The 20726-nt window shown below is 36.0% G+C and overlaps 1 protein-coding gene across 1 annotated transcript in view; it reads left to right on the top strand.

Annotated features, from left to right (window-relative positions):
* Positions 1-20726, top strand: part of Ltn1 (E3 ubiquitin-protein ligase listerin) — a 131814-nt gene that overhangs the window by 82110 nt on the left and 28978 nt on the right. The window contains exons 13-15 of the mRNA XM_089106012.1: positions 672-812; positions 4418-4683; positions 7084-7301. Of these exons, the coding sequence (XP_088962138.1) occupies positions 672-812; positions 4418-4683; positions 7084-7301 (625 nt within the window). The remainder of the gene's footprint in view (positions 1-671; positions 813-4417; positions 4684-7083; positions 7302-20726) is intronic.

Below are 20726 nucleotides of genomic sequence, written 5' to 3'. Positions count from 1 at the left end.
TCAGTATGTGAGCATTTTTTTTTTCTGGCAAGGTTTTGTCTTTAAAGGTGTTTTTTAGACTAATTTTCGCCTCGGTCAATTTTTTTTTTTTTGGGGGGGGGGGGGTTCAAACGGGGTAACTGCCCCCCCCCTCCCGTGGATACGGGCCTGATTATATATATATATATATATATATATATATATATATATATATATATATATATATATATATATATATATATATATATATATATATATATATATATATATATATATATATATATATATATATATATATATATATATATATATATATATATATATATATATATATATATATATATATATATATTGACTCTGATATTCAAGTCAACAAACCTTCAGTGTTTCTAATAGGATTTGTGCAGCAAACTACGTAGTCATTAGCTCTATTCTGCTTCTAGTATTTATTACGATTGAAGCTCTTCTTTGGATAATCCGAAGGACCACTGTGAAGAAGAATACCCCCCGCCCCCACCGATTTTTATTGTAATTTTTCAGTGGATAACCTATTTTTAAGAGGAAGTGACGGCTTCTTGAAATCTCTAACAGTTTTCGCGAATCACAAATTAAGAAATGTATAAGTTCCTTTTTTTTACAATAGTTTAGAAACATAGATTATCTCATTTACTAATTTTCCTACTTTATTTTAGGGTCATACCACAGATTGTTATCCTTGATGAAAATTCTAAAGCGGATAATGAAGAGACGAAAGCAGTATCCCTTCCTGCTTCTCTATTTGATATTCTTAAAGATTTGGCCAATCAAATAAAACAGGCATTTGGATCATCGAGGTGATTTTAATAGCATTTAATAGTATTATTTAAAACTGAGGTAATTATTAAAAGTCTTTAATTGAATTTTTAACCTTGTAGCAGAGTGAATTGATGCTCTGCTTGGCATTACGGGGCCCGGGGTTCGATCCCTGCCGCAGCAAGGTTGAGCGACAAGCTTCCTACTCATCCCTGTAAATAAGACCCATCAACTGAAACGTCAATGAGACGCCCTATACGCCAACAATTGCTCTGGAGGATCTTTATTCTTTATCCTTTTGATTTAATTCCTAATACTATTTAATCTTACATAAAATTTAATTCTAATTTAATCTAAATTATTAATATTTAATAGTATATAGTATTTAATCGATAATTTTGATAGTAAAACTACGGATACCTTGTTTTTGTAATCTATATTAGGACTTTTCTTGGGCAAAAGTAGCATCCAATCATCTAGCATGACTGTTTGTATATACACCTGAGTCCTGACTATGTGTAAAATTGAATCAAGTCCTGGCTCGGAGCTAAGAGGAGCCAACACTGACCCACGGAAGGTTGTTCTTTCGGAACGTGGAAAACCCTCCTAACTGATGGCAAAAGTCACCGATTTGGGTTGATCCAATAAACTTGCGTTAGGAGCAAGTTTAATTAATGCAAACTTGCGTTAATTAAGTATATTACACTACTTTAGACTACGCTAGTCTAAAGTAGTCTTTGAGATTATATTCCTCAAAACAACTGCTCTTCTACTGAAGTCCACTGACGTATCCTACGCCCTTTCTCTGAAATGGATCGTGTGTAGCTCTAATCCAGGGTCTGCAATATGAAGTGTTGAACAAAATATATGGACTTGCCCTGCTTCAGGAATTTGAATGAAAATTAGTTGTAAGTTAATGCAGGTAAACATCAGTTAAAAAAGAGTATAATTTGTTGCTTGCATTTAAAGAACACTAGAAATGATATCCTCTCCATAAGAAATACAGTCACATCTCTGAACTAAGTGCCACTAAGAATAAGTGAGGATCTAGGACTACAATTCCTAGAGGATGTAAAAGATATAATTGTTAGGATTATTTTGCTGTTAATGATGTTTGTTATTTGAAGCTATTAATTTAAAAATATATTTTCTGGTTCGAAACTTTTATATTATAAGGATTGTGTACTGTGGAGTCAATTTTTTTTTTATGTTGGTCTTGTAAAGTTTCTACCAAAATTGAAATTTCATAAAACTGAAATTTTTAATGAAGTTTTTAAACTTAAAAATATTCGAATTGTCCTGTTTCTTAATCCCAGTTCAATTCGGGATAAAACTATGATTCAGAAAGAAAATGCAAAGGTTAAATGCATACCGTTAAGTCGCCTGGAATTGCTGGCAAACAAGCGTCCAGTCCGAAGCCTAATAGGGCCAGCCCACCCAGACTGTCAGGCGAGGCTTAGCACCTAATTCATAAGCTCAGGTAGGTACGCTAATAAAGAATCAAATAAATACAGGTTGACCGACATGTCGGCTGTACTAGCAAGCCAACAAGTGTCCAAAGCCTAATTGGGGGCCCACCTGCCTAGAGTGTCAGAATGATATGAGTCAGTTGGTCCTAAGCCCAACCTGAAATGGTAGCACAAGACGAGCATTGAACGAACGAGACACGAAGTGTTAATCGCAAAGCGCAAGGCTCGTGGCAAGGGTGAAAAGACATCCCGTTTTTATTTGGGAGCCTGGTTGGGGTAACGTTTGCATCCTCGTATCCGTCTCGGCAACGAGAATTGGTCATGGGAAGCTGGCGAGAGCGCCGGGAAGAGTTTTCTTTTCTGTATAAGTAAGATACAAACCCTGGAATTCCTCAGCGGAGATATAGGGTTAATCTTTCGAAGAGTATTGCACTTGAGCGATGTCCGTGCATTTTTGTCGGTCCTTGAAAACCATGGTAAGGGCCGTGTCTACTCTTTCCACCAGACCGTACCGATAACCGCATCAGTTCCCCATGGTGATCAGCCTCCAGGCGACAGATGAATGTAGGTAAGGGAAATCGGCAAATTTGACATGGGTTCGTTGATTTTTGAATTAAGATCAAGTTGCAGTCAAGCCATGGCTAACTGGAGAAAAAGCCAAGGCAGATAATCTGAGTGAGAGGCAAAGCTGGCATAAGCCTTTTTGATGATTGTATAAAAATGATGTCATTTTCACTTGTCGATAGATATTTGAACAATGAAGCAAGAAGAGTTTTAATAATTATTTATTTTATTGCTAAAAATGTTATTTTATTATTGAAATATACAGTAATTATCTAGAGTAGAAGCTCGAGACTCTATTGTTCATTAGAAGATACAACCGCAGGTAGGAAGCACAATAAGCATAATATATGGCAAAATATTGGGATAGTTTTTAGCGACGAATGCAGATATCAAGTCCGAGAATACAATGCACGATTGATGAGAAATTTTCGAGGAAATGTGAATCAGAACTCAAGAGGTGCAGTAAAGTAATTGCCTAGGATGGATGATAGACTATCTATCAATAAGTGAAATGAACCATTTTTAGTACAATTCCGAAAAAGGTTATGCGGAGACTCACATAATTGCGAACCCTAAAAGTTTCATCAAAATGACGTGATTTCTGAATTGCTAACAGACCAAACATCCTGAATTTTTACTGTGCTGTAGTAGCTTGCACTGTAAGAAAATAAAGCTGAATTTTTTTTATTCATTTATTTTATTTTATTTTTGTAAACCAACTAGGAAGGAAATATTTTCAGGAATTCCGTTTATGATGTTACTCTCTCGCGAGGGTCGTCAAAAAGCCCGGTTCGCGGGCTTTTTGATGACCTATTTCGCAGGCTTCATGGGCTTTTTGATGAAGTAACTATAATAATAAAATTGAAAGGTGTTTTCCTAAATCGATTTTCCGAAAGGGTCATCAGTCGCCGAATAATTCATTATATCTAGGCCAGTCCTTTTGGCGGAATCTATTTGACGGCTTTTTTCTTTTTTTCTCTTTGTGAATTTTTATTAAAGCTATTTACTGCTTAAAACGTATGCAATTTTCATTAGACTAAAGTATAATTAAACCTCTTTGAATTTTGCTCTTTTTCACTAGGTATTTGAAAAAAATATTTGTAGAAATTTCTTTTTGAGCTAAAATCATAAAAAACCTTTTCATAAGTTTAAAATAAATTTGTGAAGGAATTAATGAAGGCTCAATGAAAAAGCAGTTTCGTGTGGTATGATAGGAAAAAACCTTCTCATGGGTTTTATAATAGGGTGTATAAAGGAGTTAATTGAAGGCTCAATAAAAAGCATTTGTGTGTAGTATGATAAGAACAAACCTTCTCATGGGTTTTATAATAGGGTGTATAAAGGAATTAATTGAAGGGTCAATAAGAAAGCATTTTTGCGTGGTATGATAAAAAAAGCGTTTTCTTGCCGCAATCTTTTTTTACGGTTGTAACCATAAAAAGCCTTCTCATGGTTTTATAATAGAATATATGAAGGAATTAATTTAAAGCTCAATAAAAAAAAGCCTGTTCCATGGCACAAAAAGCCTTCTCATGGTACAGTCTCTAATCTCTATTTTACGATTAAAACGATAATATGATGGAAAGTGTAAAAGTGTTTTTTTTTATTTGTAGGCCTGGATGTCTAAAGATAAACGATGAAGATGTTCATACCCTTCTTTGCTTCCTTCTTACATGGAAGTTAGTCCTAAGACAATGTGCATATGCTAGAACAGAGCTGAGAAATCAGTATGCGAATTTTTTACACGAGTCAGGACTGTTGAAGTTGTCCCTTGACATTCTTGTTTATCTTCTACCCTCGGGTATCTTACAAGAAAAAGAAGTAGATGGTGTAAAAGTCGCTGCATTTGTGGCTGATGAATTGGAATTGAGTACATGTGGTATGTAATGTTACTACTAATTAAAAAAAAGTGCATCAAAAATCCAGTTACAAAGTTTGTTAATTAATCGCAACTAAAAGCAGTGCTCAGATGATTTATACTTAATGGATTAGTGTTGCTCAGAAATGATCAAAGTCAACGAAACTAGTTCAATGACGAAAAATGGAGCTATAGAAAGCAATTGTCAGCATTTGACGAAGAACATTAATAGTAAGATGAGAAAAAAGCAAAAAAGAAATGTACCAAAAAATAATAGTAGAGCTGTAACAACAATTATTAGTAAAGAAAGAAGGATCTGCTTCCTTTTTTGATATTACGACAAATAGGTATTAAAATGAGGACACTGTTAATTGTCTTTACATTGATAGTTTGTACATAATTGTCTAGCAACAAAGAGAACAGACAAAAACCAACACCGAATAGGCAAGGCAGTGGTTTACTACTATGCTACACTATACTACTATAGTATACTTTAGTCCACTACTACTAACATCAACTGACTGTAGGACCAAGGCACACACACACCTGTACACGCTCTTCCTCCACTCCGATCTATTCAAAAATTAATTACTTACCCCCTTCCTAGAAGTTCCATCTTCCTTTAAATCCTTTCTTATGACCTCATCGCACCCTATTCGGAAACGACAACTGATCTTCTTTTGGCCGACTTTGGATAGCCGAAAAGAGCAATCAGAGGGCAATGTGTATCCTTTTTCTGTAAAGGGTGGCCTATCCATATCGACGTTTGTTTTATTGCAACCTTAGAAGGCTGGATAGAACCACATTTTTTGTACAGCTTGCTACATGATATTTAAAAAATTTAAACCCTTGATAAGTATATTTATTGTACCTGGAGACCGAGCTTCGCTCGGTCCCTGGCACCCGGCACTTTGCAAATGACGTCATGTAGTAAATCATGGCATCATATAAATTGCAAAGACGTTATGTGCGTCATATACTTCAAGACATCACATGATGTCATTCATAGACGATAGCTGAGTTTCTAAATGTAGTCAGTTATTTATCCAACACAATGTCTGTAGGAAGGCCCCAAAAAACGAAAAATTGCAGTTGCAGTTACATTAATACCGGCGGTTAAAAGATATGCGAAAAGGATAATTAGAGCGTGTCAAAAATAAAATGAAGAGCAAAGACACATGCAGTTAGAGAGCAAAGACACACGTGGTTAGAAGAAAAGTGGTGACGTTTCAAAAATGAAAATGAAGAGCAAAGACACCCATTTTTAGAAGAAATGTGACACAGAGCATGTGAGCAAGTCAAAAGTGAAAATGAAGAGCAAATACACACGCGGTTAGAAGAACAGCGGTGGCGTGTTAAAAATGGAAATGAAGAGCAGACACATGCGGTTGGAAGACCTGCGACACCGAACATATGAGCGAGTTAATGAAAATCAACCATCGATGTCTACCTTACCTTTGTTAAGAAAACAAAGGTTCGACGACATGTATTTCATAATGACGAAAGACAAGCCGAGGTAAAACGAACAAAACAAATTGAAAATGATAGCGATGATTTTTAGGTTTTGGATAAGGTCGTCAATGCCTATTATGCCTTTGAAAATCAAAGCTTGGACTAAAATCGTTGGTAGAAAGATAGGTTTTTGAACCACCTCCTGAACAATTAAAAGAAACAAAGGTTTGGCAATATGTCTTTCATAATGACAAAAGACAAGCTGAGGCAAAAGAAGAAGTTTTTGTCCCACCACCTGAACAATTAAAAGAAACAAAGGTTCGGTGATATGTCTTTCATATTGACAAAAGACAAGCCATGACAAAAGAAGAAGTTTTTGTCCCAACACCTGAACAATTAAAAGAACCAAAGGTTCGGCGATATGTCTTTCATAATGACAAAAGACAAGCCGAGGCAAAATTTAAAGGTCCAATAAAAAAAAAAAAAAAAAAAAAAAAAAATTGTAATTTTACATAGGCACTACTTCCAATTTAAGGTCCATTTGGATGTCATGACATTAAGAAAAGGCTCAAATTGTCTGCGTTTAGACAATTTGGTATCTATGATATATAAATGCATATATATGATATATATATGATGATATGATATATATATATATATATATATATATATACATATATGTGTATATATATATATATATATATTTATATATATATATATATATATATATATATATATATATATATATATATATATATATATATAGCCTATACTTTATTTCTTAGAATACACCACTTATCACCTAGTAAATAAAAAAATAGATTAAAATTTCCAATTAATGTTAGATTATCATTAAGACTGCGCGTCATCACTGCCTAATTTGGTTTTTATTCAATGACTCCAGGACGCCAATGGCCATGTTATTTAACTGACACATGGGTATTTTGCCAGTAAATTATTTTATTTCAGAGCCCTACTCCTTGCAACTGGTTCACCATGGAGCTTGTCGGGCTTTCGCCCTGACATTGCAACACCTACCCTCCCTCTCTCGACAATGGTATTCGTTAACGGATAAGCACACAGCCAAGCTTGTAGAAGAGTTTACAAGTCACTACGTGAGTCCAATGTTTTGCTCACAAGAGATGAAAGTGGTCCAAGAAGCCAATACTACTTTTACCAATATGACGGTATGTCCCTCTTTCTTTTCTTCCTTTTTTTTTATTTTTAATCTTCACTTGGAAATATTGTGTAGGATGACAGGCTTAAAAACGAAAAAAAATGTTCGTTTCATTTTGTTTCGTGAGGACTAGAGAAGGAATGAATTGCCCCCTTTACCCAAAAATTCTCCTTACCCTCCTTCCTCCAAAATACTTTTTCTCAATATTCCAACTTAATCCCTGAGTTTAAGACTCTTGGCAGTATCCAATCTCTATAATGAGTTATTTTCACTTGCCTTTAAGTAAAAAAAAAAGGCAAAACAGTAGACGCATGCTCTCTTGTTGTAACTAAAAACCAACTGTTGTATCTGATCTACGCTACTCGGGGGAGATTGTACTGCTACCCACGCTTTACCGTCACGCCATAGTTTTAGAGCTGAAGTTTTACCAACATTGTTCTTTATAGAAGCAGAAGATTCCTGTTCGATGAAAATATGTTGTAAAGGGTAGCGTTTTTTTTATAATTACGTACTGCCATGATTACGTACATAATTTCTAAAATTTAGTAACTATAAACAAATATTTAAGCCATGCATCTAGCATAAACGTGTCTAGCTTTATTACCCACAAGGAGAAGAAAAAGTAAATATTCAGAAGAAGATATACATAATTATTTTCATAATTACGTACATGCTTCCCATCCACTGTAAAGCATCGTGTCATAGTTTTGAGGCTAAAATCTTACCAACATTGTTGTTTATAGAAGTGAAAGATTAAAGTTCGGTGAAAATGTGTTGTAAGGCGTAGTTGTTTTTTGTAATTACGATGCAACAACATCATTTAAATAGAGTTTTTTTATTGTGTGTTTCATTGTGTGATGTTCTTCTACTAAACTTTATAATGCCATTATCTGTAGATAATATTTAGGTGGTTTCTACTTTCTAAGATAATACCCAGAGAGCATGGGAAAAATATCAGAGGCAACGTTATAGTGTTGCCTATAGTAAAGGCCATACGGCTCCAATATTTTATTATTATTATTATTTTTTTCAAGGGCACTTCATATGGAAGGGGTCGTCCCATAAACTTTGGATGGGGCTCATTCGATGGGAAATCTGGAGTTCTACTGCCCTTTTTAAGAGTCAAAAATGATCTGAGGGCAACTAGCCCCCTCCCCAAGCCCTTTTTTTCCAAATACATACGATAAAATTTTTGAGATAGCCATTTTGTTCAAAATAGTTCAAAGATCATATAACAGAAACTCCGGTGTCGACACAACAACCCCTCACCCCGAGTGCGGGGACAGGCGCTGTAAGTTATGCTCAGGGGGTATATATATTTCTTATGGAAGGAAAGCTCGTATGAACTTCAAAGACGGCTCATTTAATTGAAAATTAGAAGTTATAGTTCACTTTTTAAGACTCAAAAGTGATCAGGGGGTAACCAGCCCCCTCCACGCCCTTTTTTTTCCCAAATGCATCCGATAAAAATTTTGAGATAGCCATTTTGTTAAATATAGTTCAAAGATCATAGAACTAAAACTCCGGTGTCGACACAACCCCCAAGGCCCGGGGGCAGGCGTTTAAGTTATGTCTGGGGGCATATTTGGTTCTTATGGAAGAAATGCTCGTATAAACTTCAGAGAGGGCTCATTTGAATGGAAATTGAAAGTTCTAGTTTACTTTTTAAGAGTCAAAAGAGATCGGAGGGTAACCTCCCCCCACGCCCTTTTTTCCAAAATGTGCCCGATATAAATTTTTAGACAGTCATTTTGTTAAAAATAGTTCAAAGATCATATAACAAAATCACTGGTGTTGACACAGCCCTCCCCTCCCCAGGGCCCGAGGGGTCGGGTGTTGAAGTTATGCCCTGGGGGCATATAAGGTTCTTATGGTAGGGATGCTTGTAAAAACTTCAAAGAGGACTCATTTGATTGGAAATTGGAAGTTCTAGTTCGCTTTTTAAGAGTCAAAAGAGATCGGAGGGAAACTTACCCCTCCACGACCTTTTTTCCTCAAATCCATCCGATAAAAACTTTGAGATGGCCATTTTCTTGAAAAATACCTCAAAGATCATGGAACGAAAACTCCAGGGTCGTTACAACCCCCAGGGCCCGAGGGTTGGCGTTGTAAGTTATGCCCTTGGGGCATATTCGGTTCTTACAGAACGGATGCACGTAAAAACTTCAAAGAGGGCTGATTTGATTGGAAATTGAAAGTTTTAGTTCAGTTTTTGAGAGTCAAAAGGGGTTGGAGGGCAACTAGCCCCCCCCCTCACGCTCCTTTTTCTCCAATTGCACCCGATAAACTTTTGAGACAGCCATTTTGTTAAAAATAGTTGACAAGTCAGATAAAAAAACACAGGTGTCAACACAACCCCCAGGGCCCGGGGGCAGGCGTTGCATGTTATACCCTAGGGGCATACATGGTTCTTATGAAACGGAGGCTCGCATAAAATGCAGAGAGGGCTCATTTTGACTGGAAATTGAAAGTTCGAGTTCACTTTTTATCAGAGGCAACGCTATAGCGTTGCCTGTAGTAAAGACCATACGGCTCCAATGTTTTGTTATTTATTAATCAAAAAAAGTATTTGCACAAAATGAGTTTTTAAAAAAAGTAAAGAACTCCATTAAACCAAAAATGAAAAAAAAAATAGAATCAAATAATATACCAATCATACAACTACCACAAAACAGTATCAATAAATAAATGAAACCCAAAACAAACAGAAATTAAAATAAGTCAAACTCAAAACGAGCAGAAATTAATCTGAATAGGGCTCCTAAACCCTATGCTTTCTAAAGGCTAGAATATGATTTGTACTTTACTGAAAAAAATTCCAAGGGATTTACTGAAAAAATGTGCATTTTCAGTTTAATATACATGTGCTGATATTATTCCTTAAAATCCTAATTAATTTTTTATTTCTTAAAGTTATGAAAGTGAAAACATTTAAAAGAATTTTTTTTAGAAAAGTACAAATTATATTCTAGCTTTTAGAAAGCATAGGGTTTAGAACTCTACTCAGATTAATTTCTACTCGTTTTGAGTTTGATTTATTTTAATATCTGTTGGTTGTGGGTTTCATTGACTGATTTGTGGTAGTTGTATGCTTGGTAGATTATTTGATTCTTTTTTTTTCATTTTTGGTTTAATGGAGTTCTTTACTTTTCTTTGAATAACTTATTTTGTGCAAAAAGTTTTTTTAATTAGTTTCTGTTTGTTTTATATTAACATAGTCTTTTTCAGGGATAAAGACTGAGCCTGTTCTGAAGTTAAACAACCATTCCTTCCATAAGAACCTTAAATACCCCCTGGGCATAACTTACAACCCTTGCTCCTAATCTCTGGAGTTTGTTTCTACCCGAAAAGCCTTGTTATATGATATTTAGACTATTTTGAATAGAATGGCTATCTAAAAATTTCTGTTCGATGCATTTTGAGACAATGCAACATGTGTGTAGGGTGTAGGGGGTAGCTGCCCTCTGATTACTTTGACTCTTAAAAAGAGCACTAGAGCGTCTGAGTACCAATCCAATGAGCCCCCTCCGAAGTTTATATGACCCCACTTTCTGTAAAAACCATACATGTCCCCAGGGTATAACTTACAACCCTTGCCCTTAGGGCTGGGGGGATTTGTTATCCTCAAAGACATAATTTCCAGACCTTTCTGATGGGCTGAACAAAATGGCTATATCAAAATTTGTCCTCTGATCACGTTCGACTAATACAAAAGGCACTAGTATCTCAATTTCCAATCGAATGAGCCCTTTTTGAAGCAGCTACGACAAAAATTTCTTTAAAAACCTTATATGCCACTAGGCCATAACTTACGACCCTTGTCCTGAGGGCTACTGGGAGAGGGTTATCATCCTCAAAAACATAATTTCCAGACCTTTCAACTATGTTGAACAGAATGACCTTATCAAAATGTTGATCGAAATGTTTGGGGAAATGATGGGCGTGGGGGGGGATTCTCCCTCCGATTACTTTCAAATATTAAAAAGGGCAATAACCCTCTCAATTACCAATCAAATGAGCCTTTTTTGACTTTTTTACTAAAACTTTATATAAAAACCGTATATGCCCCCAGGGCATAACTTACAACCTTAGCCCTGAGGGCTGTGACGGGGTTGCCATACTCAAAAACATAATTTCCGGACCCTTCAACTACGTTCAACCAACTGGCTATATCAAGATTTTGATTGGATGCGTTTGGGGAAATGGGGGGCGTGAGAAGGGCGTTAGTTGCCTTCCAATCACTTTCGACTATTAAAAAGGTTCGAACACAGGAATGTTTTATTTTAGTTGTGCTAACTGTAACGTGTTATATTTAAATTATGTTAAAAAATAAACGTGCCCAAAATAACCGTCAGAGGGGGGTTAGTTTCCCTCCAATCACTTTCGACTATTAAAAAGTGCCCTTTGAATTTCCAATCGAATGAGCCCTTTTTGAAGTTTCTGCGACAAAGTTTTCTATAAAAATCTTTTATGCCCCTAGGGCGTAACTCACAACCCTTGCCCTGAGGACTGTGGGGGGAGTGTCCTCCTCAAAAACTTAGTTTCTATCTGAAAATCAACTACGCTGAACAAAATGGCTATCTCAAAATTTTGATTTGATGTGTTTTGGGAAATGGTGGGCGTGGAAGGGGTGTTAGTTGCCTTCCAATCACTTTCGACTATTAAAAAGGGCACTAGCCATTCCAATTTGCAATCGAATGAGCCCTTTTAGAAGTTTCTACGACAACTCCTTCGATATGAAGTTCCCTGGTCTAGAAAAAAATAAACAATACATTGTGCCAGCATCGTTCTTTACTTAGGAAGCGCTAGTGAGCTGCCTATGATTTACTTATTATTAATTTTTTTTTCCCAGAGGCACTTCATATGGAAGGGGTTGTCGTATAAACTTCAAGGGTGAATCATTTGATTGAAAATCAAGGGTTCTCGTGCCCTTTTTAAGAGTCAAAAGTGATCGGAGGACAACTGGCCCCTGCCACGCCCTTTTCCCCCCAAATACATCCAATAAAAATTTTGAGGTAGCCATTTTATTAAAAATAGTTCAAAGATCATATAACAAAAACTGGGGTCGACACAAGCCCCCGGGGCCCGGGGGCAGGCGTTGTAAGTTATGCAATGGGGGCAAATATGGCTCTTATAGAAGGGATACTCGTAAAAACTTCTGAGAGGACTAAATTGATTGGAAATTAAAATTTCAGAGTCAAAAGAGATTGGAGGGCAACTAGCCCCCCCCCCTCCCTCATGCTCTTTTTTCGCTAATTGAATCAGATAAAAATTTTGAGATGGTCATTTTGTTAAAAATATTTCGAAGGTCATATAACAAAAACTCCGGTGTCGACACAGCCCTATAGGGCCCAAGGGCAGGCGTTGTAAGTTTTGTCCTGGGGGCATATAAGATTCTTATGGAAGAGATGCTCGTATAAACTTCAAAGAGGGCTCATTTGATTGGAAATTGAAAGTTCTAGTTCACTTTTTATAAGTCAAAGTAATTGGAGGGGAGCTAGTCCCCCCTCACCCTTTCCCCCCAAATGCATCAGATAAAAATTGTAGATAGATATTTTGTTAAAAAAAAATAGTTCAAAGTTCATATAAAAATAACACCGATGTCGACACAGCCCCACAGGGCCCGAGGGCAGGCGTTGTAAGTTATACCATAGAGGTGTATGGTTGTAATGGAAGGGATACTCGTATAAACTTCAGAGGGGGCTCATTTGTTTGGAAATTGAAATTTATAGTTCACTTTTTAAGAGTCAAAAGGGATCGGAGGGCAGCTAGCCCCCCCCCCCCACATCCTTTTCTCCCAAATGCATCAGATAAAAATTTTGAGATAGCCATTTTGTTATAAATAGTTCAAAGGCCAGATAACAAAATTTTCTGTGTCGACACAACCTTCCAGGGCCCGGGGACAGGCGTTGTAAGTTCTGCCCTAGGGGTATATATGGTTCTTATGGAACGGATGCTCGTATAAACTTCAGAGAGGGCTGATTTGTTTGGAAAGTGAAAGTTTGAGTTCACTGTTTAAGAGTCAAAAGAGATCAGAGGGAAACTAGCCCCCCCTCCTCCACGCCCTTTTTCCCCAAATGTATCAAACAAAAATTTTGAGATAGCCATTTTGTTAGAAATAGTTAAAAGGTTAGATACCAAAAACTCTGGTGTCGACAAACAGGTCCCGGGGGCAGGCGTTGTAAGTTATGCCCTGGGGGCATATATGGTTCTTGTGGAAGGAATGCTCGTGTATACTTCAGAGACCGCTAATTTGTTTGGAAATTGATAGTTCTTGTTCACTTTTTAAGAGTCAAAAGAGATCAGAGAGTAACTAGCCCCCCTCCTCCTCCAAGCCCTTTTTCCACAAATGTATCAAACAAAAATTTTGAGATAGCTATTTTGTTAAAAATAGTTAAAAGGTTATATACCAAAAACTCCGGTGTCGACACAAACCCCCAAGGCCCGGGGGCAGGCGTTGTAAGTTATGCCCTGGGGGTATATATAGTTTTTATAGAGGGGATGCTCGTATAAACTTCAGAGAGGGTTCATTTGATTGTTAATTGAAAGTTGTAGCACACTTTTTAAGTCAAAAGTGATCGGAGGGCACATAGATCCCCTCGCCTTTCCCCTCCAAATGCATCAGCTAAAAATTTTTAGACCATTACTTTATTAAAAATAGTTCAAAGGTCAGAAAAAAGAATTTTGTGTCAACACAACCCCCCAGGGCTTAGAGACAGGCGTTGTAAGTTATGTCCTGGGGTTGTATATGGTTCTTATGGAAGGGATGCTCGCATGAACTTCAGAGAGGGCTCATTTGATTGGAATGGGAAAGTTCTATTTCGCTTTTTAAAAGTCAACTAGCCCCCCCCCCCTCCAAGCCATTTTGTTCAAGATCGTCCAAATATCAAACAGCTACGGATCAGGGTTTGAATCCCCTTCCCCCAGCCCTGGGGGAAAGGGCTGTAAGTTATACTAGCAGCCCATCGTTAACATATGAAGCTTCTATGGAAAGCGTGGTCGTTACTTTGGAGGAAGTTCATTCAACCGGAAATAAAAATTTATTATGCCCCTTTTCAGAATCGAAAGTGATCAAAAAGTAACAAGGTTTTTGTGGAAGGGGTGGTCGTATTAACTTTGGAGGGGGCTCATTTGATCAGAAATTGATACTTCTAGTTCTTTTTTAAGAGTCAAAAGTGATCAGTAGACAGGTAGCCCACGCCCCACTTTATCAAAGAGCATCTGGTCAAAATTTTGAGATTGCCATTTTGTTCAAAAAAGTTCAAATGCCAAATAATTATGCTTCTGGCGTTGGACCCCCCCCCCCCCGCCCCTAACCCCGGGGAAATCACTCTGAATTACGGAACTTGCTTATTGTTATTTTGACACTTTGTTTACTTCGATACTTGGATTTAGTGATTTACGGTGCAAGGGCTGTAAGTTATGCAAGTTGCTTATTGTTACTTTGATACATTGGTTCCTTTGATGCTTTCTTTACTTTGTTATTTTTTTACTTTGGTATTGTTACTTTGATACTAATTTTGACAATTTAATGAGTAGTTGATATTGAAAAAAAAGTTTGATTTTAAATTATGGTTATTTTAAAAACTTCAGATTTGATTCAACCAAAAACGAACAAAACTTAATTAAAGAAAACTTTACGTAAAATAGATTTTTCGAATAAAAGTATAGGCAATTTTGAGATTAATCTCAGCATATAAAAATACTTGTTAAAATTCAAACCCAAAACGACCAGAAATTACTATCAAAGAATAAATGAAACCCAAAACGAACAGAAATTAAATAAACAATCTTAGCAAAAAAAAAACATACAACAAGTAATAATATTAATGAATAAATAAATCTTAAAGCGAGTAATGCTTAAATTGAATATGCAAATCAAGTTTAAAACAAAGAAAAATAGTTTGGTATTGAAGTATAAATTAAACCCAAAACAAACAGAAATTAAATAAATAATCAATGCAAACAAACATACAATAGATACTAATATGAATGAATAAATAAATCTTAAAACGAGTGAAACTTAAATTGAATATGCAAATCAAGCTTGAATCGAACAAAAATAACTACAAACAAGAGTTTGGGTATCGCCTCCTCTCACTGCAAAAGTCTAAAACCTACTGCGTCATTGGCGCTCTACTGAAATGTACAATCGTTAATGTACAGTTAATGTAGAATTGTGAGTTAATGTAATAGAAATTGCATTAACTCACAATAGTCATGGTTGCAGCAGTAGCTGCAACATAGTAACTAGTGAACCACATCCCATATCATTGTAGAGAAATATAAACAGGAGGGTCATCTCCTATCTCAACCATTAAACAAAGCCGGGCCGGGGTGCTGCTTTTCCGGAGAACATATAAACCAAGAGAGAGAAAAAGGTTTTATTAAAAAAAATATAACACATTAACAACAATACCCGAAGTTTATTAAACTTGTATGGGCAGACATCACCCTTTACAAAACCCTACATACACAATTGCTACCAGCCATCCTTAGACCCCCCCCCCTAAGAGAAACATAAGCGACATTAGATTTTGTCATGGGCTTGCAAGTGTCTGGTGTCGGTATTCGTAGCCTGGAGAACAGGGAAAGAAATAAGACAAATCGAGCGTCTAGGGGATAAGGAAGAATGCAATATGTTGAAAAGATAAAAAAGAAATAGGAAAATAATTGGTCCCGCTGCAATAATGCAAAAGGTAAAGATAACATGGGTTTGAGAATGGAAACGAAAATAAAGAATGAATTTATAGGGATAATCAAGGTAAAACTATTAATTCTTTTTATGAAATCTCTGACAGGAGAGAAGGTGGGTTTAAAGAAAAAGAATAACGCGAGGACCCCGGTATACGGAGATGATCGTTTTCCGCCAATTTCCTTCTGGCTTTGAAAACAAATCTATTGCCGCACAAAATCCTACTTTTGGACTGATAGAAAACCCTGCTCTTAGAAAAAATAGAAGTGGCAACACTACATTTATCAATAAATAAGGAAAAAATTACACCAATTGCACAACTTTCTCCGGAGGCTATGAGGACCTTGCATAGTGTTAGTAGCAAAACTTTATTCTTTTTATGCACCTTGTGAGAAACCAAGAGGATTCCGATCCTTAAAACCGAGAATTGTTGTCAGTCCTTGAAATGCCAAATAAAGGTGCTAGACAAAAATATTCAAAAGCAGAAAGGGGCATTTTAAAATTATGTTAGCTACCGCTCAAAGCCTAAGCGAGGATAATTTTCTTAGAAAGCGAAGCTAATTATGCCAAGACAGCTAAAACGAGAACTCAATGTAAAAAAAAAAACTCAAACCCCTCCATTTCTCCGAAAAAAAAACCTAGAAATCCGCCAGAATAAAATCGTTTGTTTTGGAATCTGTTTGGAATCGTTTGTTTGGAAAAACATTCCAAGTTTTATACCAAACTCGCAAGTAACCTGAAACTGGAAAGACAATGAAAAGAATCGTGTGGGTTAACTTAATGCGTCATAAAAAAGCGTTCTGATAAGAAGTTTTACGTAATTTGCAAATTCATGGCAGAATATTTATAGCAATAATAGCAACAAGCGTTACTTTATATTCTGCTTAAAATACAAATGCAATTCGTTTGATATCCTTCTTGGATTCTTTCTTGGGTAGGGCTATTCCATCAGTTATTAGAAGAAAAATAAAGGTCCTACATCAAATTTTTAAGGACATTTTTATGGTCCATAATAAAAGAATATAGAAGAGAAAAATTGAAGGGAATATTTTTCCTTGTCAAGAAGACAAAAATTTTGATGCTCCATGGCGCAATATTACTATCTAAACCACAGGTTATTGCGAAAATTAATAGATAATCTGTGCTAAAACTATTAGGTTGCCCCTTTGTGGTTAAACATTTTTTGACAAATTTCAAATAGTCACGCCACTTTGTGGATCCCTCTCCCACTATTTATGAAATTCCGGCTAGTTCTCTTTTACAACGTTGATCAGAAGTTAGTACTGGAAGTTTTCGTTTTGGCTAAAATTTAATCCAAACCCCCATTTTAGAAATCCTGGACGCCACTCAGTCGAGTCAAAAGCCATACTTTCGAGATGGGGAAGTAGAGAACAACTTCGCCGGCTCACCCCATTTCTTTCCGCTTTCGGAATCATAAATAATACAGATTCACACCATTTTTCAAAGTTGCTCTAACTACTGAGAAATATACAATGAAGCCCTTAAGCAAAGAAAATAGAAGGAGCTTTTATGCGCGCTGAGACCCTTGGTGACAGATATTTTTTAGTTGATCCTACTGCCTAGTTAGGTGGACTGTGGTCCAGGGGGAAGCGGAATCTAGTGTTTACTACTGTTTTTGTACCTTTTCTGTAATTTTCTCCTTCATGTCGTATTTTGAGCGTTTTGACGAATTTTGACGTCTTCACGTTTGCTCCAAAGAGATTAAAGTTGTACCCCACTTTTGCTAAAATGACCGTGCGCCACTTTTATTTTCTATTCAACCAAGTTATGAAAAATAAGCAAGGGCGGATCCAGGATTTTTTTTCGGGGGGGGGATTACTAATTTTTGAATTTTTCGGGGAGGATTTTACTAATTTCTGACTCAGTTTTCGACTAATTATACTGATTTTTACCTAGGTTTTACTAATTTTCGACTTATTTTTGACTCGGTCAAAAATTTCGGGGGGGGGGTTCAAACCGGTAAACCCCCCCCCCCTGGATACGGCCTTGAAAATAAGAAAGATCTAAGATTGAACAGTAAAGATCAAAGAGCTAATGACAAAAGTAGCAAATGAAATGGTTGATCTTTCAGATTTCATGCTCATTGTCTCTACTCGGTGCAAAAAAAGAATTATCAACAGAAAGTAAAATATAAGTACAACAAAGAGCAAAGACTAAATGACAGCAGAATATATAATCGTATTATACGAATGGACCACCTTCTAAATTAACTTTTATGTGGAAATGGTTGATTCCGTCTACTCTTAATATTAAGCAACTAAAAAAAGTTATAAAAAATTGAACTATAAGGTGAACTATGAACTAGGATTCAACAGTAAAATAATCGGAAACAACTATTCGGAAGCTAGAAGTGTTTTTACCGAAAACTAAAATTTGGCTATTCCGAGATTTGATTGATGATTTGAACTTCGTTTTGATACACGTGTTCGTCATTGTAGATTCGTGTATATGTAGATCTTCATGTTGCCAAATATGCAAGTTTGCTATCGATTTAGCCAAGAGTTGAAAAATTCGTGTCCTCGACTTAGTATTTTGTACAATAAATGAATAAGAGCTAATATAAAGCTAAAATAAAGGCTAAAAAAAAAAAAAATAGACTATAATAAAGAATTATTTCTCAATAGTAAAATAACATTGAAAAGTGTATAGAAGTGCAAATTTCAAATGTAAATAAGATCTTATTGCCAACTATTTATGCAAAAAAAAAAATGTTTGTTCTATGTTGGAACTTTTCGTATTGTAATGTCTACCCTTTGATCAAACTGCCATTCACGAAGCCATTCACGATGCCAGTGTTTGTGTAGGTTTTTATGTTTTGGGTGAAGATCGGCTGATAAACCGCAATCATCTTTGGCAATGATGGATTTTCATCTTTTGATATACCCATTATTTGTTGACTTGCTTGGTTTCTTATATGCATTTGAAGCTAAGAAACATCTGTTTTTATCTGTGCCATGGAGAGTGACTTGTAAGGAAGAATCGTGCAGCGCGCTCAAAAGCAAGATATAAAGTTTGGATACTTATGTGAAATATAAATTATTGATATTTTGTGTATTTGCAGCCAAGTAAAATTGATTCTGGAACCAGTTGTTCGTATCATCAGTTATATCGGAAACAAATGATAAAAATTTATTTTTGGAGCGAAAGTAACACAGTATTATTTTGTAAACCTTGCAATGTATCAGCAAAGACGTGTCTCTAATTTTTTGCTATCTATATTATTGACATCTGTTTTCCTAATGTAACGTTTGGTACTTGTTAATTAGCCAGAACACACTCAAGCTCTTGATCTGAATGTAAGACCTAAGAAAACCGGTTTCATAGCCACAAAGACATGTGACGGGTTACAGAATGCATTGGACTTACATAATCTTGGCCATATATTTGCACATTAAGGGGGGTGGGGTAAATTATAGTGGGTCTGCATGCAAAATGTGTTAGCTACAATTATTATGTCTTGAAATTTTTTGGAGTACCAAAATTAGCGAGCTGCTGCCCCGTCTTTAAGTCTTAAGAGGTAATTCTGATAAAGCATTTTCAAAAGTAACAACATTGATCGGATGTCAGTAGAAACAGAGTAAAGCTTATGTTGAAGCAGAAATGGTTTTTTGAGACCTCATTTAAGGAACTTTTCATCACTTTCTTTGAAGAAAATATTATTTTCGGGACACACCATTCTGAAACTTTTGAGGGGCTAACAACTCTAGCGTTTTATCAATAGTGAAGAAACAAAGCCACAGTGGTGCTCATACAAAATTGTTGTCTGTCAAGCCAACCAAAGGCTGCTGTAACACTTCACATTGCCTGCCAACCTAAAATTAATTTCTATATAAACCTCTTGTCTCCCCCCCCCCATTATTTTCTGTGCCCGTGCCTTGCAGAAATATTGGATGTTATTAGGACGTATATTTTTGTTTTCCTTTTGCAAAACTGAGCATGTATCAAAACAGTTTATGTTACTTTTAATTGCCTACTGTGGTGAAAAAGCCATACTTAGGATCCGCAAAGAATTAAATGTGACAGTTATAGCAATAGCATAAATACCTGCAAATGTGAAACAGATTTTAACGTATGAAAATATCAAGGCAATGAATATGTATATCTAAGCTTGGTTCTCATCGAGTCTGATATCAGGAATTGGAATATGATTTCAAAACTGCTTTCTTATTTTGATTAAAATATTCGAATTTTTCATTGATTTTGTAATGTTGCTATCGCACCTCTACTGTTACACTTCACTCCACTGTCTTAATGCACTAGATGTACTAGATGTACTCATGTACTAGAGAGACTACTGTCACTCTACTGTCTTAATGCACTAGATGTACTAGATGTACTTTATGTACTAGAGTGACTACTGTCACTCTACTGTCTTAATGCACTAGATGTACTAGATGTACTTTATGTACTAGAGTGACTACTGTCACTCTACTGTCTTAATGCACTAGATTGTGGCTTTCGAAAAACATCATTTATTATTATTAATGATATTTTTACAGATTAAGTGTCATTAATTATGGATTCAAATAAATGTCAAAAATAAGTTCGCGGAGTTGTTGCCATTTTATGTTGTGGAGGATCCAAGGACGGAGCTCCTCGTTTAGTTACCTTCTCATCATCCATTAGGGAGAATAATTAAATGCCATTTATTTTATAGATTCGTTTGAAATTTTCAGTTCGTGAAGTTGCTTCCTCTTATGGTGTGGAGGATGCAAGAGT

The sequence above is a fragment of the Artemia sp. Qi Xiang Cuo genome, chromosome 2 (assembly GCF_049724085.1).
Source record: "Artemia sp. Qi Xiang Cuo chromosome 2, ASM4972408v1, whole genome shotgun sequence".
NCBI classification, from domain to species: Eukaryota; Metazoa; Arthropoda; class Branchiopoda; order Anostraca; family Artemiidae; genus Artemia; species Artemia sp. Qi Xiang Cuo.
This window is presented reverse-complemented; position numbering and strand designations above follow the sequence as displayed.